Source organism: Panulirus ornatus, chromosome 53, assembly GCF_036320965.1.
Source record: "Panulirus ornatus isolate Po-2019 chromosome 53, ASM3632096v1, whole genome shotgun sequence".
NCBI classification, from domain to species: Eukaryota; Metazoa; Arthropoda; class Malacostraca; order Decapoda; family Palinuridae; genus Panulirus; species Panulirus ornatus.
Genome location: NC_092276.1, coordinates 18,099,283 through 18,123,922, shown reverse-complemented (window position 1 = coordinate 18,123,922; position 24,640 = coordinate 18,099,283). Strand labels below are relative to the sequence as shown.

The 24,640-nt window shown below is 44.7% G+C and overlaps 1 protein-coding gene across 3 annotated transcripts in view; it reads right to left on the bottom strand.

Annotated features, from left to right (window-relative positions):
• The window catches only part of LOC139765281 (venom phosphodiesterase-like), a 53,680-nt gene extending 37,618 nt beyond the window's left edge, over nt 1–16,062 (bottom strand). The window contains exons 1-11 of one of the 3 annotated variants that reach the window (XM_071692639.1): nt 15,989–16,062; nt 13,027–13,061; nt 12,255–12,515; nt 11,580–11,723; nt 11,000–11,116; nt 10,744–10,851; nt 8,203–8,434; nt 7,094–7,308; nt 1,432–1,614; nt 1,118–1,213; nt 428–563 (exon numbers count right to left, since the gene is read on the bottom strand). In XM_071692639.1, the coding sequence (XP_071548740.1) occupies nt 428–563; nt 1,118–1,213; nt 1,432–1,614; nt 7,094–7,308; nt 8,203–8,434; nt 10,744–10,851; nt 11,000–11,116; nt 11,580–11,723; nt 12,255–12,515; nt 13,027–13,059 (1,525 nt within the window). In that variant the 5' untranslated portion in view covers nt 13,060–13,061; nt 15,989–16,062. Of the gene's footprint in view, nt 1–427; nt 564–1,117; nt 1,214–1,431; nt 1,615–7,093; nt 7,309–8,202; nt 8,435–10,743; nt 10,852–10,999; nt 11,117–11,579; nt 11,724–12,254; nt 12,516–13,026; nt 13,062–13,532; nt 15,203–15,988 lie in introns of those variants that run through there. The other 2 variants (XM_071692640.1, XM_071692642.1) reach the window with 2 other exon arrangements.
• Nucleotides 16,063–24,640: the final 8,578 nt, after the last annotated feature.

Here is a 24,640-nt window from a genome sequence, read left to right as displayed (position 1 = left end):
TGTGTGTGATTCCTTGATTTCTGTATCTCGCCTGCTAATTTTGTGCCTCGGTGGCCTGTGATGTCCATGAGTAAGTACTCTCAATGTACGGTCTGCACCTCATGTGTCTCACTGTAATTAATGTCTCAGTATACGTTCTGTATTTCACCTGTCTTATTACAGGTCTTGTTTGTAAGTGTAGGGATTGTACCTCACCTGTGACATGATCCATCTGGTGGAGGAGGGTCAGGTCAGTGTAGGGGTTGTACCTCACCTGTGACATGATCCATCTGGTGGAGGAGGGTCAGGTCAGTGTAGGGGTTGTACCTCACCTGTGACATGATCCATCTGGTGGAGGAGGGTCAGGTCAGTGTAGGGGTTGTACCTCACCTGTGACATGATCCATCTGGTGGAGGAGGGTCAGGTCAGTGTAGGGGTTGTACCTCACCTGTGACATGATCCATCTGGTGGAGGAGGGTCAGGCGTTTCGTGGCTTGCCCGGTGAGCGGTAAGCCCCATGGCAGGTGGATCTTCTCCAAGTTGTTCCTTTCCTGTTCCGTCATCTCCAGGGACAGCAGCCAATCCTGTAGGGATGTGAACTTATCTGAAGGCCCATTACAATGGCAGTGCATCAAATTCATTCATAAAAAAAAGCTATGTAAAATTCCAAGTGAAATGCTTTGTAGACTACACTACACATTAATGTCAGCTTGATGAGCCCAGCCCAAACAGAGGGCGGTCAGTCTTCAGCATGTGGTGTATACTGCTTGTTATATGATGCTTCTACCTTCCTGGCTCTCGGTGTAGTTCATATAAACTCTGTGTGATACAAGAATACAGTATCTTATTTATATAAACTGTGTGATACGAGAATACAGTATCTTATATAAACTCTGTATGATACAAGAATACAGTATCTCATTTCGTTACATATGATATTTGCAAGTCAAATTTACTTGAACTGCAGGAGAGGCTCGGACACTATCATAGATTCTTCCCCTTATTTCCTAGAAATTCATAAGAGGAGGGGAATGAACTATTAACACATTATCAGCCTACTGTTCAAATTAAATATTACAACCACAAGCCTTAGCAATGACTGACACAATCTAGCAATGGTAGACTCGGCGCCACTCACAGAAGTGTCGTTGGCTGTACAGTTACAGGAAGCCATGTCAAGGAGTTCATTTAGATCTGCATCTACGGGGAACACAGAAGTCGGCGGCTTGTCCTCCTGCAAGAATAAATGAAATAAAGCACCACTGAAACTGCCATACAGGGAAGTTTATAGCATGGGAACTGGGAAGATGATCATGTTATTGAGATGGGGCCTATTAAGTACAGAACTCCCTCGTCACACTGCATTAATAGGCAGTTCAAGACAAAATGTCTTGAGTCTCTTACATGCAAGTCAGGAGGTACAGTTCATCTTTTTTTCCAGTTAAAGCTAACCTCTGGAAGTGGGGGTAGGTTCGGCGGGTTGGCGAGGATGTGGTAGAGAGACCCAGACGTGCCATTGTTGGGGGCAGGCCGTACCCCCGTCATGTGACACATCAGGTTATACAACTCAATATTCTGAAATGGCTCGATCTCGATGCTGTTCTTGAAATCGGGTCCAGAGGCAACAAACAGAGCCTGGGGTGAAAAAGAATCATAATCATTTCATGAATTTGCTACTCATTTCCAATTAGTCTGTACTAAACATGCACTCTTGCTTGTCTGTCTATCTACACGGCGAAGAAGTTGCCGAACGCACGTTATCTAGAAAAGATATTAATGATATTAAAAGGACTTGGCCCATACAAGGCTCATGGCCCTGATGAAATCTCACCATATGTGTTGAGGTTGTATAAGATATGTTAGATAAACCATTGAATCATTGTTCAAGATGTCATTGTCAAGGGAATGAAACAGGGCAAATGTCATAGCAATACGTATCATAAGAGGAGACCGGGAACAGACGCTGAACTAAAGACTGGTTTCTATCGAGTGTGGTTTGTAAGGTTTTGGAGCAAAAAAAACATTAAAGAAAATGGATGACTGTATACGGAGAAAACATTTCCAAAGTAAGAGGCGGTATGGATCTGGGGAAAGGAAGATATGTGTAACTAACCTCTTACAGTTATGTGAAAGTGTGTGCTCAGTTTTGGACAAAAGGGAAGGCTGGGTGTACTGCTGGAATTTGGACTGACAGAAAGATTTTAACACGACCGCAACGGAGGCTGATGAAGAAGCTTGATCAAACAGCTGGTAGGAATTCCTTCGATGAATAGATAATTATATCGGTGGGAGGGAGCAAAGGACGCAGATTACAGAACCTTTTCCAAATGGCTTCCGGTGACCAGAAGAGTGCCACAGGGTTTGGTGTTGGGACCATTTCCCTTGATCTATGATGATGACTTGCCTGAAAGTATGAATTCCTACCTGAATATGATTGCAGATGACGCAAGGGTCATTAGGGAAGTGATAAACGAGGATTATATCACCTTACAGGGGGACCTGAACAGACTCCAGGGTGGTATGAAATAACAGTTGATGAAATTCAACCCGAGCAAACGATAAAATCACTTCACTGCTTCTAGCAACTTTCCTCAATCACCATGAACTCGAGACATGTTTCACAGAGCAACTCTAGCAAACCTGTCATACTACATCTAAAGATCCGAAAATACCAAATACAGATAATTTATATGTTTATCACACATTTATCAAAGCTAATACCAGATCCACACATCCTATACCACCCCTGAAACCACATTGTTCCTCCCCAGTCCGAAGCACTTGTATGTAGCATGTATGGATCTGGAGAAAGCATAGGATAGGGTAAATAGAGATGCCTTTAAGAAGGACTTAAGAATATATGGTATGAGAGAAAAGCTGCTAGAAGCAGTAAGGGGTTTTACCAGGGGTGTAAAGCATAAGTGGTTCTAAGTGAAGGTTGGTCTGCTGCAGGGTGTGTGATGTCACCACGGCTGTTTATCGATTGGGTGGTGAGGGAAGTAGATAAAGAGTCTAGGGAAGAGGGTTGGGTGTCCAGTCTGTAGGGAATGAGAGGGCCTGGGAAGTGAGTCACTTGTCGTTTGCTGATGGCAGATTCGAGTGAGAAACTGCAGAAGTTAATAAGTGAGTTTGTTCAAAAGATGTGTGAAAGAAGGAACTGAGGGTAAATGTGAATAAAAGCAAGGTTATTATGTTTATCAGGGTACAGGGACAACAAAACTGTGACGTAAGTGTGAATGGAGAAAATTTGATAGAAGTAAAGAGCTTTAGAGCCTGGAAGTGGAATGGCTACGAATGGATTCATGGAAGTGTAAGTAAATCATAGGATAGAGAAGGGGGCACAGGTCCTGAGAGCAATGAAGAATGTACGGAAAGAAAGGCCGTTATCTGGGGGAGCGAAGATGGGTATGTTTGAGGGTGTAGTAGTTCCAATAATGTGTGGATGCGAGGCAATGGCTGTGACGAGGATGTGCGGAGAAGGGTGGATGTGTTAGTAATGGAATGTTTGACAGTATGTGGTGTCAGGAGGTTTGATCGAGTAAACAATGAAAGTATGAGGAAGAGGTGTGGTGATAAAGGGTGTGGTTGAAAGAACTGAAGAATGTATGCTCAAATGGTTTAGACATTTGGAGAGAATGAATGAGGATAAATTAACAAACGGGATATATGCGTCAAATCTAGAGGGGACAAGGAGAAAAGTGAGACGAAATTGGAGATGGAAGGATGAAGTGAAAAAGATTTTGAGTGATCGGGGCCTGAACATGCAGCTGGATGAAAGGCGTGCACGGGATAGAGTTAATTGGAACAATGAGATATGCAGGTGTCGATGTGTCAGTGGACTGACCCAGTACGTTAAGCAGTCATATGAAACCACGGAAAGGCCTATTGGGCCTGGTTTTGGCTGTGGTTTCGGTGCATTGCACATGATAGCTAGAGAACAGATGTGAGTAAGGCAGCTTTTCTCGGTCTGTTCCTGGCGCTACCTCACTAACGCTGAAAAAGGTGAGAGCAAAGGACGTAAGGGGAGTGGGGTAAGAATGGGATGTATTTAGGGAAGCAGTGATGACTTGCGCAAAAGATGCTTGTGGCATGAAAAGCGCGAGAGGTGGGCAGATTAGAAAGGGAAGTGAGTGGTAGGATGATGAAGTAAGATTATTAGTGAAAGAGAAAAGAGAGGCTTTTGGACGAGTTTTGCAGGGAAATAGTGCAAATGACTGGGAGATGTATAAAAGAAAGAGGCACGAGGTCAAGAGAAAGGCGCAAGAGGTGAAAAAGAGGGCAAATGAGAGTTGGGGTGAAAGAGTATCATTAAATTTTAGGGAAAATAAAAAGATGTTTTGGAAGGAGGTAAATAAAGTGCGTAAGACAAGAGAACAAATGGGAACATCGGTGAAGGGGGCTAAAAGGGAGGTGATAACAAATAGTGGTAATGTGAGGAGATGGAGTGAGTATTTTGAAGGTTTGTTGAATGTGTTAGATAAGTGGCAGATATAGGGTGTTTTGGATGAGATGATGTGCCAAGTGAGAGGGTTAGGGAGAATGATTTGGAAAACAGAGAAGAGGTAGTAAAAGCTTTGCGGAAGATGGAATCCGGCAAGGCAGCGGGTTTGGATGGTATTGCAGTGGAATTTATTAAAAAAGGGGATGATTGTGTTGTTGGCTGGTTGGTAAGGATATTCAATGAATGTATGACTCATGGTGAGGTGCCTGGTGATTGGTGGAATGCGTGCATAAAGCATGCATAGTGCCATTGTACAAAGGGGATAAAGGTGAGTGTTCAAATTACAGAGGTATAAGTTTGTTGAGTATTCCTGGGAAATTATATGGAAGGGTATTGATTGAGAGGGTGAAGGCATGTACAGAACATCAGATTGGGGAAGAGCAGCGTGGTTTCAGAAGTGGAAGAGGATTTGTGGATCAGCTGTTTGCTTTGAAGAATGTATGTGAGAAATACTTAGAAAAAACAAATGGATTTGTATGTAGCTTTTATGGATCTGGAGAAGGCATATGACAGAGTTGATAGAGATGGGGAAGAGCAGCGTGGTTTCAGAAGTGGAAGAGGATTTGTGGATCAGCTGTTTGCTTTGAAGAATGTATGTGAGAAATACTTCGAAAAAACAAATGGATTTGTATGTAGCTTTTATGGATCTGGAGAAGGCATATGACAGAGTTGATAGAGATGCTCTGTGGAAGATACTAAGAGTATATGGTGTGGGAGGCAAGTTGCTAGATGCAGTGAAAACTTTCTATCGAGGATGTAAGGCATGTGTACGTGTAGGAAGAGAGGGAAGTGATTGGTTCTCAGTGAATATCGGTTTGCGGCAGGGGTGCGTGATGCCTCCAAGGTTGTTTATGGATGGGGTTATTAGGGAGGTGAATGCAAGGATTTTGGAGAGAGGGGCACGTATGCAGTATGTTGTGGATGAGAGGGCTTGGGAAGTGAGTCAGTTTTTGTTAGCTGATGATGCAGCGCTATGTGGAAGGTATTAAGAGTATATGGTGGAGGAGGCAAGTTGCTAGAAGCAGTGAAAAGTTTTTATCGAGGATGTAAGGCATGTGTGCGAGTGGGAAGAGAGGAAAGTTATTGGTTCTCAGTGAATGTCGGTTTGAGGCAGGGGTGCGTGATGTCTCCATGGTTGTTGAATTTATTTATGGATGGGGCTGTTAGAGAGGTGAATGCAAGAGTTTTGGAAAGAGGGGCAAGTATGCAGTCTGTTGTGGATGAGAGAGCTTCGGAAGTGAGTCAGTTGTTGTTCGCTGATGATACAGCGCTGGTGGCTGATCCGGGTGAGAAGTTGCAGAAGCTGGTAACTGAGTTTGGTAAAGTGTGTGAAACAAGAAAGCTAAGAGTAAATGTGAATAAGAGCAAGGTCATTAGGTACAGTGGGGGAGGTAAGTTTGAATGGAAAAAAACTGAAGGAAGTAAAGTGTTATAGATATCTGGGAGTGGACTTGGCAGCGGATGGAACCATGGAAGCGGAAGTAAGTCATAGGGTGGGGGAGGGGGCGAAAGTTTTGGGAGCGTTGAAAAATATGTGGAAGGTGAGAACGTTATCTCGGAAAGCAAAAATGGTTATGTTTGAAGGAATAGTTGTTCCGACAATGTTCTATAGTTACGGAGGAGGGTGGATGTGCTGGAAATGAGATGTTGAGGACAATATGTGGTGTGAAGTGGTTTGATCGAGTAAGTATTGAAAGGGTAAAGAGAGATGTGTGGTAATAAAAAGAGTATGGTTGAGAGAGCAGAAGAGGGTGTTTTGAAATGGTTTGGTCACACGGAGAGAATAAGTGAGGAAAGATTGACCAAGAGGATATATGTGTCAGAGGTGGAGGAAACGAGAAGTGGGAGACCAAATTAGAGGTGGGAAGATGGAGTGAAAAATATTTTGAATATCGGGGCCTGAACATGCAGGAGAATGAAAGGCGTGCAAGGAATAGAGTGGATTGGAACAATATGGTATACCGGGGTCGACGTGCTGTCAATGGATTGAACCAGGGCATGTGAAGCGTCTGGGGTAAACCATGGAAAGTTTTGTAGGGCCTGGATGTGAAAAGGGAGCTGTGGTTTCGGTTCATTATACATGACAGCTAGAGACTGAGTGAACGAATGTGGCGTTTGTTGTCTTTTCGTAGTCCTACCTCGCGCACATGACGGGGGAGGGGGTTGTTATGTCATGTGTGGCGGGGTGGCAATGGAATGAATAAAGGCAGACTATGAATTATATACATGTGTATATTTGTATATGTCTGTGTGTGTATATATATATATATATATATATATATATATATATATATATATATATATATATGTATACGTTGAGATGTATAGGTATGTATATATGCGTGTGTGGACGTGTATGTTTATACATCTGTATATGGGTAGGTTGGGCAATTCTTTCGTCTGTTTCATTGGGCTACCTCGCTAACGCGAGACACACAAAGTATATATATATATATATATATATATATATATATATATATATATATATATATATATATATATATATATATATATATATATATATTCCCTCATAATGGGCCGAGCTGTGCCTGAATAAAGTATCATTATTGGCAACATTACTACGATGTTGAAAGTGAACAGTACAATCCATACATTCATACTGGCGAATTGGTTGTCGTAGCCGTGCTCGCCCTCCAGATACCAATCTGAGTCGACGTTGGTGATGTAGCCTGGGTCCAGGTCAAGAATAATGTCCTCAATGCGACGGTTCTTAGCGTAGTGGAGTCTGGTTGGGAGGTTGCCCCGATCGTACACACGCATCTCCTTTCTCTTGTTGGCCAGCTTTTTCATCATCTCCAGCTTCACTTCTGGTAGTGGAACAGGAGGATAAAGAATGAACCATAGCGAAGAATGGTCAAAGAAACCACATTGTTCATTAAGGAAAGCAACGACTGGAACTAACATACTCTTACCATAGTACTGCTCTACATGATAACATCACGAGCGCGTGGATCACTTTGTTTATGTGGAGAAACTTACCATATTCCGTGGATAAGCAAAGGTTATTATTGTCCTTAATGATCGCGTGCGATTAATGGGAACAAAGTAAGGAAAAAAAGATCAAACCAGGAGATGGTATAGAAGCATACTCAACATGCTGGGGACCCACTAATAAATGTGTACATGTTACTGATTTCCATCATTGCTTCATTTACGAGAAGTGATTAGTAAACGAGTCACATAATGACCTATTCAATAGCAGCACTGATAAGATTAATGACGCTTCATCGGGGCAGGGTGTATTAAGATAATATTATCATTATTGCCTCTAAGCCCTACCCACTCAGGTTCTCACTGTGCCTGTTTCGTCTCGTTAACCCACCTTACAGTGGGTCTTTGGAACAATGGGAACAATATCCACATCTCCCAGCGTCGCTACATACATACATACATACCATAGAAAAAAAATCTCGCACCACAAAGGAATAATAAACCGTCCATACAATCTAGTAACCTCTGCTAGTAAACATAGTGACGCCTGTATTCAAAGTCCTTACTTCAGTTCTATGCAATAGATCTAAATGATATAGTGCGGAAAAATCAAATAGTCTATGAAGCTCTGCGGTTGTATCATTTCATGTACGTAAAACAGTTACACAAGTACTGAATGGCAACCATCATTAGCATGCCCTGCTTTAGTATACATCAACACAAATTAATATTAACCTAGCCGCTATCACAGACGCGCCCTCCAAACTTACCCTCGCTTTCAACTTTAGGATTTATCCTAGTGAAAGGGCCGGTGAAGGTATAGGCCGTTTCACTGATATCTGGAATGTATTGCGCAAGATTGATTACTCTGTCTTTTCCCGCCGGAGCCATGCCATGGTCAGCCACCACGATGATGTTCACGCAGGGTAGGAGGCCGCGCGCCTCCAGCTTGTCCATCAGCCTCGTCAGTATCTGGTCCATTCGTTTCAGCTCATCGTTTACCTGTTGGAGACACGGGATGTGATGCCCAGTGTTACTCTCTGGATCATATTTGTTAATGATTGTTGTAAGTAACAGTGCCAGGCATCTGAATCTCCCACAAGACAGTACCACCACAGGAGGCCTTCCACAGCACCACCACAGGAAACCTACCACAGCACCACCACAGGAGGCCTTCCACAGCACCACCACAGGAAACCTACCACAGCACCACCACAGGAGGCCTTCCACAGCACCACCACAGGAAACCTACCACAGCACCACCACAGGAGGCCTTCCACTGCACCACCACAGAAGGCCTTCCACAGCACCACCACAGGAGGCCTTCCACAGCACCACCACAGGAAACCTTCCGCAGCACCACCACAGGAGGCCTCCGATGGTGTTGCTGTGGGAGATCCTGACGTTTGACTTCTAAGTCCTGGTATTAACCAAGATTTCTTTCCAGAGGATTCTGCAACGCAAGGTTGCGCTACCTTCAGTAGCTGGGATATGTGGACTCCCCTTGGTGTGATCATGTCTTTGGTGAGACTGTACTTGTAATGATATAGCCTCGCAAAAGATTACTTTTCACTTTCCGTGTAAACCCCAGTAAGCGGAGTCCGGAACCATCTCTCTGTGGCATGAGAAAGGTGGGAGGTGGGCAGATTAGAAAGGGTAGTGAGTGGTGGGATGAATGAGTGTGTTAGCAGTTTTGATGCACGAGACAGGGTTATAGTGATGGGTGATTTGAATGCAAAGGTGAGTAATGTGGCAGTTGAGGGAATAATTGGTATACATGGGGTGTTCATTGTTGTAAATGGAAATGGTGAAGAGCTTGTAGATTTGTGTGCTGAAAAAGGACTGGTGATTAGGAATACCTGGTTTAAATATATATATATATATATATATATATATATATATATATATATATATATATATATATATATATAAGTATACGTATGTAAGTAGGAGAGATGGCCAGAGAGCGTTATTGGATTATGTGTTAATTGATAGGCGCGTGAAAGAGACTTTTGGTTGTTTATGTGCTGAGAAGTGCAACTGGAGGGACGTCTGATCATTATATACATATATATATATATATATATATATATATATATATATATATATATATATAGTCAAATGTACAACCACATATTTTCATAGTACCTTACATTGCACATGCAAAAATATTTACCATCACAGATTTTTATGTAGATATTAATCTCACTAAGCTCCTCAGGTACTGGTGGATCTTTTAAAAGGTGGAAAGGTTATAGGAAATGATAAAGTGAAAAAGTATCACAAAACTTTAGTGTTCGAGGAAGGGGGACATTATATTGATCAATCCCCGTATAGTTGCCCTCCATTCAGAAACTACAGCCGGACTTGTGTCAAGCTTAATGACTAGGATACAAGCCGACAGCACACGAGAGCTGTGGCAGAAGTAATATGTCAAATCAAAAAGGGTTAACATCATCATTGCGTACGGAAAGAGAAATGGTTGGAAAGAATTGCAGTTAGATTCAAAACATTGCCTAAGAAAAGTCGAAGTAAGATCACTAAGATATTCGAGCAGCACCATGTCCCTGGATGAATAATATCCCCTTGTATATTATTTGACGGTCAAGTGAAAAGTTATTTCAGCACTTCAGAACAGCCAATGTTTGGGAAGATGACTTTATACATTCATGTGGGGTCTTTAAGTTAGAGTAGACGACAAAGTAATGGCAAATATGTTTATTACAAGGCTAGACTGCAAAATTTTGAAATTTAGTTGAATGAAATGTATGATTAAAAAAAAAAAAACTGCGTATGAGCATTGTCAAATTTAACTGGGTTAATACGACCCTGGGTAATTCTATGATTGTGGCGACTTTACTCAGTTGTAATCTTCTGACCCGGATACGGTCCCTGGTGCGGACAGACAGAACACCACACTTCACTCAGCTGTTCATTTCTCCTCTTGATAGATGAATGGATACCATTTACAGTAGCACAACTGTGCCGGGCCCTGCCAGCCGCTGAGCCTGAAACTCGGCTCAAATTAACGTCAAGGTGTCTATGTCCGGAAACAAAAACTTTGCTAGAATCGGGCGAGCCTTCCAAGGGTTGGTACTGTACTGTCTTGGTTCTCTAGTGTGAAATGCTTCACAGGTCCGGATAAAGGAAATGAAATGAATTCAGTGCGGAAGAAGAAGGGGCAATGGAGTCAGAAGGGGAGGGAAAAGGAGTTGAAGAAACACGATTAGAGAATGCGGTGCAAGTCACACACTGGTTAATTTTGTTAATGTCAAATTTGCCTTACTCTCAGGATGTTTTTGTGAACTCACCTCATTAGAATCAGGCCCGTTCTCATGACCAGTTTCGTCAGGTTGATTGAAGTAGAGAGAGAGCCAGACAGGTCGCTCGTCCGTCGGAAGCAACAACCAATCCACCACCTACATCATCATGTACATAATTGTGATCCATCATCAAGCAATTACAACATTTTTTCAGATCTCATTTAAACCATTTCTTATTTTCAATGATTCGTTGTACACGAGACGTCAATGTCAGGAGATCCATATTATGAAATCTATTACCTACCTGATCAACACGGCTGGGGAAAGGTGTGGTCGAGTTATAGGGGAACCAGTAGGTTGGATGGCGGCCACCGATGTTGGCGTCAGATCCAGGCCAAAAATATGTAGCCGTTTTTAAACTCTTGAATAATGAAATAAACATAATGCAGATATCTGCTTGGTAATAAAAGGGCTTCAGCTATATTTTGACACTCAAAAGTCATCTATATGTTTTTGGTTTCATGAGAAGGTTTAAAGATATTAAGTCCATTAAACAGCAGCAGGTTTGAGACGTGGATAAAAAAAAGAAAAAACTATGCCCTTACCAAAATGATTGCTCAGAGAAAGAATATTAGAAAAAAGTAAAAAAAAAAAAAATTCAGACAGTTAATATCATCAGGTTTCTTTAATAGCTCAGTTTATTTTCACATTTCCCCTCATATTCTAATATTGAGTCCTATGAAACTACATAAAACTAGCTGTCCGCTGCCAGTGCTTGCCTTTTTATTGACTGTCCAAGTAAATCATGGTTTCCCAGATAACTGAAACACATAACTACATAATCGACAATGGATCATAGGTATTTTTCACTACAGTAAACCAACCTTCTTAGCAAGGGTGACCCATATTGGCTCCCCGCCCCACCATCGTCCATTCAGGGACTCATCATTGCCAATATGGAAGGTCGCGTTGAACTCCACGTCGAAGAACGAATTAGCGATGATGCCATGCGACTCTGGGTACAGCCCCTGTCCCGCCGTACCAAGACATTTCATTGTATTCACTTTTTTCATCAAAAATTCCTTGAACACATTTTCTCAGAGATTCGTTATTATATCTTATCAAAAATCCTTTCAGTTTCTCAAAGATTCCACTGTTACATTTCATCTTTCAATTCACAGAAATGTATTGTAATAACACCCTTAACTAAGGGGTGATATGAGGAAATTTGGGTGCAGTGTTAATTCTGACCTGGGCCACATGAGCCCTGGCAGTTGATAAACCCCAAACAAACAACCAACCTCAATTCTGTAGTCGGGTAAACCGTGTTACTCAGCACCCACTGACCGTGTTACTCAGCACCCACTGACCGTGTTACTCAGCACCCACTGACCGTGATGACAGTACAGTGGTCCTGTCAGCACCCAGTGATCGTGACGATAGTGTAGGGGGTAGTGTCAGCACCCAGTGACCGTGATGATAGTGTAGGGGGGTTGTGTCAGCACCCACTGACCGTGATGATAGTGTAGGGGGTGTAATGTTAACCAGTACTGACTAACCGTGACGATGCTGTAGTGGTTAGGGAAGGTAAGAGATGGGTAAGAGGGCTTCATGTAGGGGGCATGGACGCCCTCTTCGGCCAGCTTCTGCAGTGTCGGCGTCAGGTTACGGGTCAGGTAACTGGCCCGGAAGCCGTCCATAGAGACGAGGAGCAGAGGGTGGGTCTTGTAGTCTGCGGAACACTGGCTCACCTCCTTGGACCTGTCCTCCGACAGTAGCACAGACATGAGGATAATGGTCATCACCACTATGGCCACCAGCTGTAAACCAGACAACATGGAGGGAGATAGGGTTATCCTGGCAGCCTGGTACAGTGCACATCCTGACACACACCTCACAGAACATCTGACTGAAGTAGTGGAAAATGTTTCCATTCTCGCAAATAGAGACCCAAGAAATCACACCGGTCGTTCGTGGCCTACAAACCAGGCTGGTAAAATGATAGGTTTAGTGGTGTTGACTTAGGGATGAGGAGGACAGGTATACAAACCAGGAGAGGAAAATATAGAACAAAATATAAAGAGTTAAAAACACGAACACTGAGGAAGCACCGCAGCTGTTCAAGTCATGAAAGGAGTCTGCGACGTGAGGAGGGTGTGGGACTACTATACATATCTCCACCATTCACTAGGTGGGACATGCTATACATTACGGACACACACACACACACACTGTGCTGGTGGAGTGGTACCCTAACATAGTGGTACCCTAACATATCATACAAGTTAGAATGAGAATCTACAACTGCATGAACATTGTTGGCATACTCACCACCCCGACGATGACCCCTCGTCGCTCGTCCATACCTACAGGAGAAAAGGAAGACCACGTTAGGCTGAGACATACAGACATACAGGACCCTGAGGTGGGTCACGTTGTCATATGTTGTCAGTGGATGGACAGCTGGGGCCCACGCTGGGTCAGAGCGCCAGGCCTGTACACTGCTGAACATCCTTGACCAGCTTGGTGTTAGGAGGACTGGGAACCCTTGCGTGGCTGGGGTGCTTAAACCTGCATGAGGCATCTGAAATACGGTGCTCACGCCAGGAAGCAGTAATATGGCTAGGCTGGCTAGTGACATACGTGTGTGTGTGTGTGTGTGTCGCAGGAGCACCTCAGTAAACCGATCTTATTCATATATTTCTTTCGTTTTATTGATTTATTCCAGTTTACTGGTACTTGTACCCAAGGTCGAGTTATCCGAGGAACTCCCCCCCCCCAACCCACCCTTCCCTTAGCCAACCGACCACTTGGGGAAAAAAACTCGTTCAGATTACCTTATCTGGTGAGAGGCAGCGTTATCAGCACGACCACATGACTCTGACACTGGACAGATTCGCATGGGGTCTCTGGTCCACCGACTAGCGCGTGAAGAGCAGGACATTAAGAGCGGGAGAACCCTCTCAAAACCCCGTGGTCTTCAGCAGCAGTGGTTCTGCAGTGTGGGGTCTCCGTGTGGCCCGCAGGGGTAGTCGGGTTGTAGGGTAGGGGTGGGAAGTCGTCCTCCCTCGCTGCGGAGCGGAGGCAAACGGGTCTGGAGGAATCAGTTCTGCACGTAAGATGGATCGGCCAAGTGTTGATCTCTCGGCTACATGACTCTCACTGTCATCCTTCGCCTGCTTCCCCTGACACGAAGGGTTCCCCTCCCATCAGTCGCCAGCCACCACGCAAGTCCCATCGTCTGGCCTATGACCAGTCCCATCAACTGGCCCATAACCAGTCCCATCAACTGGCCCATGACCAGTCTCATCGTCTGGCCCATGACCAGTCCCATCAACTGGCCCAGGACCAGTCCCATCAACTGGCCCAAGACCAATCCCATCAACTGGCCCAGGACCAGTAATCCATTACCTATTTGTACTGTAGTGTGAGGCGTCATCTCTGGGACATTCTTCAGTAATACTATTTCTTAAAGTTATGTACGTTGTCTGTATGAACCACGTCCTATGTCATTCTGTTCCACTCATCTACCATTCTTATATTATACAAATCCTTCTATATCTTGTTCATAAGTTTCTTGCTTAGCTTCATTTTGTCCTCAGGTTGTTCTGTCTCTACATATCTTGAAGAACTGTTCACACTTCACATCATCGATCTGTTATAAAAAACAACTTGGAGGGTGTGATTAGGTCACCCCTTATTCTTCTCTCTTCCAAGCTGGGCAAATTCAAAGCCACTGGCCTTTGCCCGTAACACAATACTCAGTTCTGGCACCATCTTTCTTGCCCTCTTTTGGACTTTCTCTATTAGTTCTCTGTGCTTTTTCCGGTTCGGTGAGCGACAGTGACGCCTCCTCGTACATACTCATCCAGCAAGAGCTGCCTCCGCCAGGGAACCCACTGTGCTTCCTATGTGTCAACAGTTCGCCTCCACAAGACTGAGTCAAAGCAATGGTAGACATTACGATTCCACTCGCTCCGTGTTAATATTCCAGTACACCCACTCAGCCTTCCAGTCCACCTTCCCCAGTCTTCCAGTCCAACTACAATAGCCCTCCAGCCCACCTATCCCTGTCTTCCATTCCACCTAAACCAGTTTCCACTCCACCTCCTCCAACCATCAGGTCCATTAAGATCAGCTTTTGGCCTGCTGCAACAGCCTCCTTGGCCATGAAGGCCATCATTTTGGCCAGGTGGGGGCCAGCATCGGGCGCCCTTGGTGTGTCTGACTGGACGTGGTGTTGTCAGTGCAGACTGGCCATTCCGTCCGTCATCTTGAGTCTGTGTCTGGATCTTCTGATCAAAGGCTAACTCACTCTTGAAGATGCTGGAGGAAATCGAACTCGGCTTCATGAATGACAGCACACCGCCCTGTACCACCTGGCTCTTGGCTGTATCATCACCACAGACGGTACTCTGTACCACCTGGCTCTTGGCTGTATCATCACCACAGACGGTACTCTGTACCACCTGGCTCTTGGCTGTATGATCACCACAGATGTTACGTAACCACATTAACCCCCCCCCCCCCAACCTTCATACAGCACTGAGACATTTTCACAGCTGGTACAGGAGGGTCTTCGAGAATGATACAAGGGGTCCGCTGGCGGTATATACCAGGGGTCTGCTGGCGGTATATACCAAAGATTCACTGTAGTATATAGCAGGGGTCTGCTGGCGGTATATACCAAAGATTCCTCAGTAGTATATACCAGGGGTCTGCTGGTGGTATATACCAGGGGTCTGCTGGCGGTATATACCAAAGATTCACTGTAGTATATACCAGGGGTCTGCTGGCGGTATATACCAAAGATTCACTGTAGTATATACCAGGGGTCTGCTGGCGGTATATACCAAAGATTCCACAGTAGTATATACCAGGGGTCTGCTGGTGGTATATACCAGGGGTCTGCTGGCGGTATATACCAGGGGTCTGCTGGTGGTATATAGCAGGGGTCTGCTGGTAGTACATACCGGAGGTCTGCTGGCGGTATATACCAGAGAAGATATTGACCACTGGCGCAGGTGGTGAAGTATGTTGAGCCATTAGACAACGTCACATCACACAGTGTGCGCGGCGAGGAAGAGCCTGGATACCGGAATGGAAAGGAAAGAAAATGTATTTTACTTTCCCCGGTGGAGTAGTATTCATGACTTCAGGGAACCGACGTGTGAATATCAGGAGGCTTCAGTACGGCTCCTGGCTCATGGACCACACGAACAGCACAGCCAGACGCCCCTGGAGTATCTCTCACACGACAAGACCCACACCCTGGGGCTGGGCACCCACTCACCTGCAGCAGGAGCTTCCTAATGAAACATCTTGTAGCGGGCGGTTATCCTCTTCAGATACAGATGTTATGGTAGGTGATAACAGCAGCAGTGGGTCCTGATAACATGCTCATAAGACTGATAAGCCTTAGGCAACATGTGACCAGTCACAAGATCCTGTAAATTGAGGTTAAAGATGTATTTACATCCACACCAAGAATCGTCCAGGGCGCTACAAGGAGGTAGAGGGAACCACAGAGAGGCTCACAGTGCCACAGGGAGGTACAGGATGCCACAGGGAGGCTGAGGGTGCCACAGGGAGGTAGAGGATGCCATAGGGAGGCTGAGGGTGCCACAGGGAGGCTGAGGTGCCACAGCGAGGTACAAGGTGCCTGAGGGAGTTTGAGGGTGCCACAGGGAGGTAGAGGATGCCATAGGGAGGCTGAGGGTGCCACAGGGAGGCTGAGGTGCCACAGCGAGGTACAAGGTGCCTGAGGGAGTTTGAGGGTGCCACAAGGAGGTTGAGGGTACCACAGGGAGGTTGAGGGTGCCACAGGGAGGCTCAGGGTGCCACATGGAGGGTGGGGGTGCCATAGGGAGGTTCAGGGTGCCACAGGGAGGTTCAGGGTGCCACAGGGAGGTTCAGGGTGCCACAAGGAGGTTGAGGGTACCACAGGGAGGTTCAGGGTGCCACAGGGAGGTTCAGGGTGCCACAGGGAGGTTCAGGGTACCACAGGGAGGTTCAGGGTGCCACAGGGAGGTTCAGGGTGCCAGAGCGAGGTACAAGGTGCCTGAGGGAGGCAGAGGGTGCCGGGAGGGAGGTTCATGGTGACACAGGGATTTTCCAGGTGTGACAGTGAGGTCTTATCATTGTTCTCACGACAGACATAGTACGGTGAGGGAACACTCATTTCTTGTGGTATGACTGACTGTAATGACAAGTCTAATGGTCATTTATGAATCTCATGAGCCCCATGTGTGAGCTGCTCTTGATGCCATGACTTTATGGAAAGTACGAGGATTACTTTCACCCACGCAGTAGCTGGTTAACGTAACACTGGTGGTTGGCTGCCAAAAACGTTTGCCACGATTCCCATCCACATAATTGTGAACTGTAGACATGGTAAGACAGGAAAAAAAACTATAACAAACATGAAATTATACTGAAATACAAAACCATCTCGACCAACAACCAAGAGCCCAACACATGTTGCTGGCTGGCTTCTGTACACACATGTACACGACCAACAACCAAGACCCCAACACATGTTGCTGGCTGGCTTCTGTACACACATGTACACGACCAACAACCAAGACCCCATCACATGTTGCTGGCTGGCTTCTGTACACACATGTACACGACCAACAACCAAGACCCCAACACATGTTGCTGGCTGGCTTCTGTACACACATGTACACGACCAACAACCAAGACCCCAACACATGTTGCTGGCTGGCTTCTGTACACACATGTACACGACCAACAACCAAGACCCCAACACATGTTGCTGGCTGGCTTCTGTACACACATGTACACGACCAACAACCAAGACCCCAACACATGTTGCTGGCTGGCTTCTGTACACACATGTACACGACCAACAACCAAGACCCCAACACATGTTGCTGGCTGGCTTCTGTACACACATGTACACGACCAACAACCAAGACCCCAACACATGTTGCTGGCTGGCTTCTGTACACACATGTACACGACCAACAACCAAGACCCCAACACATGTTGCTGGCTGGCTTCTGTACACACATGTACACGACCAACAACCAAGACCCCAACACATGTTGCTGGCTGGCTTCTGTACACACATGTACACGACCAACAACCAAGACCCCAACACATGTTGCTGGCTGGCTTCTGTACACACATGTACACGACCAACAACCAAGACCCCAACACATGTTGCTGGCTGGCTTCTGTACACACATGTACACGACCAACAACCAAGACCCCAACACATGTTGCTGGCTGGCTTCTGTACACACATGTACACGACCAACAACCAAGACCCCAACACATGTTGCTGGCTGGCTTCTGTACACACATGTACACGACCAACAACCAAGACCCCAACACATGTTGCTGGCTGGCTTCTGTACACACATGTACACGACCAACAACCAAGACCCCAACACATGTTGCTGGCTGGCTTCTGTACACACATGTACACGACCAACAACCAAGACCCCAACACATGTTGCTGGCTGGCTTCTGTACACACATGTACACGACCAACAACCAAGACCCCAACACATGTTGCTGGCTGGCTTCTGTACACACATGTACACGACCAACAACCAAGACCCCAACACATGTTGCTGGCTGGCTTCTGTACACACATGTACACGACCAACAACCAAGACCCCAACACATGTTGCTGGCTGGCTTCTGTACACACATGTACACGACCAACAACCAAGACCCCAACACATGTTGCTGGCTGGCTTCTGTACACACATGTACACGACCAACAACCAAGACCCCAACACATGTTGCTGGCTGGCTTCTGTACACACATGTACACGACCAACAACCAAGACCCCAACACATGTTGCTGGCTGGCTTCTGTACACACATGTACACGACCAACAACCAAGACCCCAACACATGTTGCTGGCTGGCTTCTGTACACACATGTACACGACCAACAACCAAGACCCCAACACATGTTGCTGGCTGGCTTCTGTACACACATGTACACGACCAACAACCAAGACCCCAACACATGTTGCTGGCTGGCTTCTGTACACACATGTACACGACCAACAACCAAGACCCCAACACATGTTGCTGGCTGGCTTCTGTACACACATGTACACGACCAACAACCAAGACCCCAACACATGTTGCTGGCTGGCTTCTGTACACACATGTACACGACCAACAACCAAGACCCCAACACATGTTGCTGGCTGGCTTCTGTACACACATGTACACGACCAACAACCAAGACCCCAACACATGTTGCTGGCTGGCTTCTGTACACACATGTACACGACCAACAACCAAGACCCCAACACATGTTGCTGGCTGGCTTCTGTACACACATGTACACTCAGATTTATCACAACTGTACCATTTCTAGCTCACTGAGGTGGATGACATACATAAAGGTTCGACAGTTAGAGCCTATTGATATTACTGATTCATATTTAATGTATATGTATATTTTTTAATGATAAGTAGGATAGTCATTTATACTGTACTTCATATTATCATGGGCGCCTGATATCTTGGTCCGTGATAGACTAAATGATGTATGTAGATAACATAGTTTACTCTGTCCTGAAAACTTCACGTAATTAACATGACAAAGTAACCTTGACAAGAACAGGCTTGGCGCACAGATGTCGTGATCATTTCGGCATCATATACGCCAGGTATGAAGTAACACCTTCATATGTAAGGCTGTATTTTCTCCACCACTTCATTAGCCAGCGTGAGGTCAACAACTTGCCCCTGTATCCGTGTTGGAAATGTGACCTCTCACCATCCAGGCTTCTCTGTCCACCCCGATGGTGCTGCCATCTCTCCCTTGTCTTCAGGCATTATGATCCTACTATCTTGGAGAGCGACTCTTACAAACACTCGGCCAGTTCACGTTACCTACCTTCTCTTTCTCGTGCTGTATGTCCACCTGTGACGGTCATGATAAGGTTATCAAGGTAGTGACCTTCGTGATTTGACGGTGACCCTGCCCAACCGCGACGCATTCACGGCCCGCCCAGGGTCGAGCGCATAGCTTCGAATTCCGGTTGCGGCAGTCGGTCCACAGTCAACCCAACTGTTCATCCACCCTTAAGGTGGTCGGCAAACTGGGTGCTTGGCTTGCGCTATTGTACATATGTATGCATATACATATCAACTCTGGGGATAGGGAGAAAGAATGCTTCCCACGTATTCCCTGCGTGACGCAGAAGGCGACTTAAATGTTTTACTAATTCCGAAAGAAGGAACAAAGAAAGCGGGCAAGTGAGGATTTTCCCTCTAAAGGCTCAGTCCTCTGTTCTTGACGCTACATCGCTAATGCGGAAATGGCGAATGTTTATATATATATATATATATATATATATATATATATATATATATATATATATATATATATATATATATATATATGGGAGAAAGAATACTTCCCACGTATTCCCTGCGTGTCGTAGAAGGCGACTAAAAGGGGAGGGAGTGGGGGGCTGGAAATCCTCCCTTCTCGCTTTTTTTTTTTTTTTTTTTTTCCAAAAGAAGGAACAGAGAAGGGGGACAGGTGAGGATATTCCCTCAAAGGCCCAGTCCTCTGTTCTTAACGCTACCTTGCTAATGCGGGAAATGGCGAATAGTTTGAAAAAAAAAAAAAAAATATATATATATATATATATATATATATATATATATATATATATATATATATATATAGTGTTAATGAAATGGGCTTGATTAGGGCCTCAGTTGGCCGTGCCATGTCGGTCATTTTAGAAAGGGGAGAATGATACTGTCACTTGTGTATAATACATGGAAAACATTGCATCATTCTAGGTTGCATACTTGATCAACTATGCTTGGATCGTAACATAATAAGCTTACAGCTTAACGATATGGGAGTGGCTTGGGATGAGTAAGTACTGACATGAGTGAACGAATGGTTTGAAATGAATGTAAATGTGTGCTAGGGTTGCGTAATGTCAACAAAGATATTCAATATTTTTTGTATGACCCGAAAAATGAGATGAGAGTGAGTCGGAGTGAGTGTGGTGTGAGGCCGAGTGAGTGTGGTGTGAGGCGGAGTGTGGCATGATGGATACACATGAAGAAACAATGGAAGTTACTGCAGGTAAGGTGCTGATAGCTGACGCATAGGGGAAATAAGATAGAAAGTTGGGCCAGTTCGATGATAATGTATATAGAAGCACATCGCTGGAGGTGAGGGAGAGGAAAAACATTTTAGTTTTCTGTCACAGTGTAATATTAGCTTCGATTTTCAAAAACCGGAAGTTGGGGAAAAGTGTAGGTATTTAGGGATGAAGTTATTGCTGCGGCAGTGGAAGCATTTACCCCTCTTCCTCCTAGACAACCTCTTCTCGTCTATGATCCAGCCATATTGTGACACTAAGGCAAGAGAACAGGCATGTAGGGCTTGCCAAAACTCCTTCCTCTGGCTTCCATTCATCATTTATCACTGTCCGTAATCATTGCAGGTACATTACCCGCGAGGCAAAGCGTTCCTTTCTTCAAAGGAAGTGCGATAACCTTGTCAACCACTGATAAGCCTATCTGGTCTTTAGCTAAGGGTATCTCTAACAACCTGTGTCTCCTAACCTTTCCATTATGACTGTACTATATCTGTCTCTGCCGTAGACAAAGTAAGTCTCTGGTTCCTGTTTCTCCTGTAATTCCACCGTGGATGACCCTAACATTCCTTCAATCCTGATGTTCCTCTTACTAATCCTTTGTTTCTTCCCACAATCTCATTTCCGACTGTCTGAAAACCGTTTCTCTCTGTGGACACAAGCGAGGCTTATGGACCTGATGGCATCCATCCTCGTGTACTGAGTGTCCATCTGAACTTTGCACCTGTGCTTGCTTAAGGTTCTGTCCTGTTTTGCATTCCACCCCCCCTCCCCCCATATCATCAACGATTATCTTTCTTCTACAAATAACCAAATGCACTCATATGCTAATTGAAAACATTACATTCTTCCATGTCCTTGAAATCTGCTCCTCCTCTTACTCGATCTGTATCTCCTCTCGGCATAACTTCCTAAGTAAACTCAGACTTGGACAGGATATCTCAGTGGGGTACACGAAATCTGGTTAATGCCTCTAAGACCCAGTTTCTACTCATTTCTCTTGTGAAAATTCCTTATAAATTTCCTTTTTCGTTTGATGGGTCTGTCATTCCACCTCTTACCTCATTGAACATGTTTGGTATTACTGTAACATCCACACTGTGTTAGAAACACCATAACTATGTCTTTCTCTAAGAAACTTGGAGTCCTATTCAGATGTCGAAATTTCTTTTCTTCCAAACAGTTGCATCGTTTACAGAAAGAATTGATTCATCCTTGTATGGAGTACTGCTCTCGCATCTAGGGTGGTGTTAGCTTAGCAGTCATACTTAACAGAGTTGAGTCGAAAGCGATCCGACACGCAAACTCTCCCAAGATAACTCCGAAACTTGATCCATTTGGCCTAAGCTACAATGTTGGTTCACTTTCCTTCTTCTGTAGGTATTAGTTTGATTTTTGCTCCTGAGAGCTGGCTGCTTGTATGCTCCTACCACTAGCTAGACCACGGGATATTCGGCAAGCTGATGTGCCAGAAGATTACTGTGTGGCCGTTGGCAACCCAAGGGTGGGCCGTTTTGATAACTTTCTTTGACCTAGAACTCAAAGCTTTGGAACTTTCAATCCTTTCACTTCTTTCCTATTAACTTTGTTCTTGCACTTTTTAAAACTGATTTGTCACATTTTACAGATTCTAAAATACGTTTCTTTATCTCTTCTTTTTCCCTATCATTGACCTCCTTCTATTTCAATTACGGCCCGGTCTTGATGTGGACTTGTATGCATGACTGGAGCCTCCACCGTAAAAGAAAATCTTGTGAATGTGAAGGAATAAGGTCTAATTCGTCGCTGTTCTGATGAATGCACGTGGAACCTTATTAGTACACAGCAGGATTTGTAGCGGACGAGTGTAGTAACAGAGATGATAGGATAGCATTAACACAGTGTAAAGCCAGACCTGTGTGAAAAAAAAGAAAAGAAAAGTACCCGGGAAAGTTGTCTCGGATGGTGTAACCCTGAAGATCGCATTGTAAGTGTTAGGTTGGTGGATATTTCATAAGTATGGTCGAACGCTATAGTGTTTACTAGGGAAGTGATGGAAAGACATAGAAAACGGAGTAAGGCTCAGGATATCTCCAATGATTCCTGAAAAGTAACGGGGGATGGGAGGCGATGGAATTCACTGAGTGTGAGAGATGTGAAAGGAGAAGTTAACTTCACACATTATGAACGAATTTTGTGGGCAACAACGAGAGAGAGAGAGAGAGAGAGAGAGAGAGAGAGAGAGAGAGAGAGAGAGAGAGAGAGAGAGAGAGAGAGAGAGAGAGAGAGTTACCGGACTCCGCCTTCAGATGAAGTCACTTTTGACGAGGCCGTGTTATAGTCACTGGACGGGAGGGTGTACACTGCCGCCGAGGGACATCTCACTCCAAAGGAGTCCATCATTTCCTTGCTGAGAAGAGTGTAATCCCGGAGCTTATGCAGCATCGGCACCTAAAAAGAAATGCTATTAAACACATTAGTATCTCGAGTTTACTTTCTCGACCAGTGTATGAAATTTTTTTTTTTTACATTCTAAGTTCCTTTCGTACTGTAAAGAGTCTCTCTCTCTCTCTCTCTCTCTCTCTCTCTCTCTCTCTCTCTCTCTCTCTCTACTCTTCTGCAGCCCAAAGTTGTGTTACTTCCAGTCGCAGGGTAATGTGCATTCCTTTGTAGTGAGTTCTTTGGCGAAACTGTACTCTCAGTGATACAGGTTGGCCAAAGTGACTCTTCTCACTAGGTGTAACCCCGAGCAGGCACGTCTCATGACACACACACACACACACACACACACACACACATATATATATATATATATATATATATATATATATATATATATATATATATATATATATAGAGAGAGAGAGAGAGAGAGAGAGAGAGAGAGAGAGAGAGAGAGAGTAGTCACTTTTGAAGATATTGTGAGTCATGATGTTGGGGTGGAGGACCTAAGAATGGTTGCTCTTTCATGATGCATGATTATCTGGTTATCCTCGGACTTTATTTCTCACATACGAAAAGTATTTTCGAGTCTCATACATTGACGCATTACATCTTAGAGGGAATGAGAGAAACGCAGTTTTCCCAAGTTTTCAGCGAACTGTGACGTAGATTTTTCCCGATTGACACATAATTTGGCCATGTTTACTTCCTCTCCATTCAAGATTACTTCTCATCAAACTTGCATATCATTCTGTATGTAAGCAACTCGTAAAAGAAACTAGAAAGCGTCTGTTTCAATTAAAGATGATACGCTGTTTGGTCGGACACTAGACTTTGCACTGCTTTAAGAATGAGGGGCGGAAGCCCCTTGCATCATGAATATATATATATATATATATATATAAATCGCACTTTGTGATGTGAAATACATATATATATTTGTAGGTACTGGAGAAGGGAGGAATAATTTCGTAGCAAGTTAAATGTTTAATGAAGTGTCCCATCCCGGGAGGAGGTAATTCGGTAACATGCGTTGGTATGTGTTTCCTTCCTTTAATGTGTTGTCTTTTGGACCCTATATCCAAATTTGTTGTAGTCCAAACATGAAGGTCGTAAGCCACAGACTTACGGTGCCTCACGCATGCGCACTTCACCTTCTTTTGTCCGAAAAACCCGATGGCTGGCCGACAAACATTCAGCAGCGACGCGATCGGACAAGGTGGTGGTCGCTAGGTTCGCTGCCCTGTGATTTTTTTAGTAGTTAAATTGAAAAGTACACAAAAATAGTAATTTTTTAGATTATCGTTAATTTTGTAATATATTGAAGATGCCATCAGATATAGAAGAGACGGAATACCAGGGTAAGTGTCAGCTGGGAGAGCAAGTTTGGTGAGAGC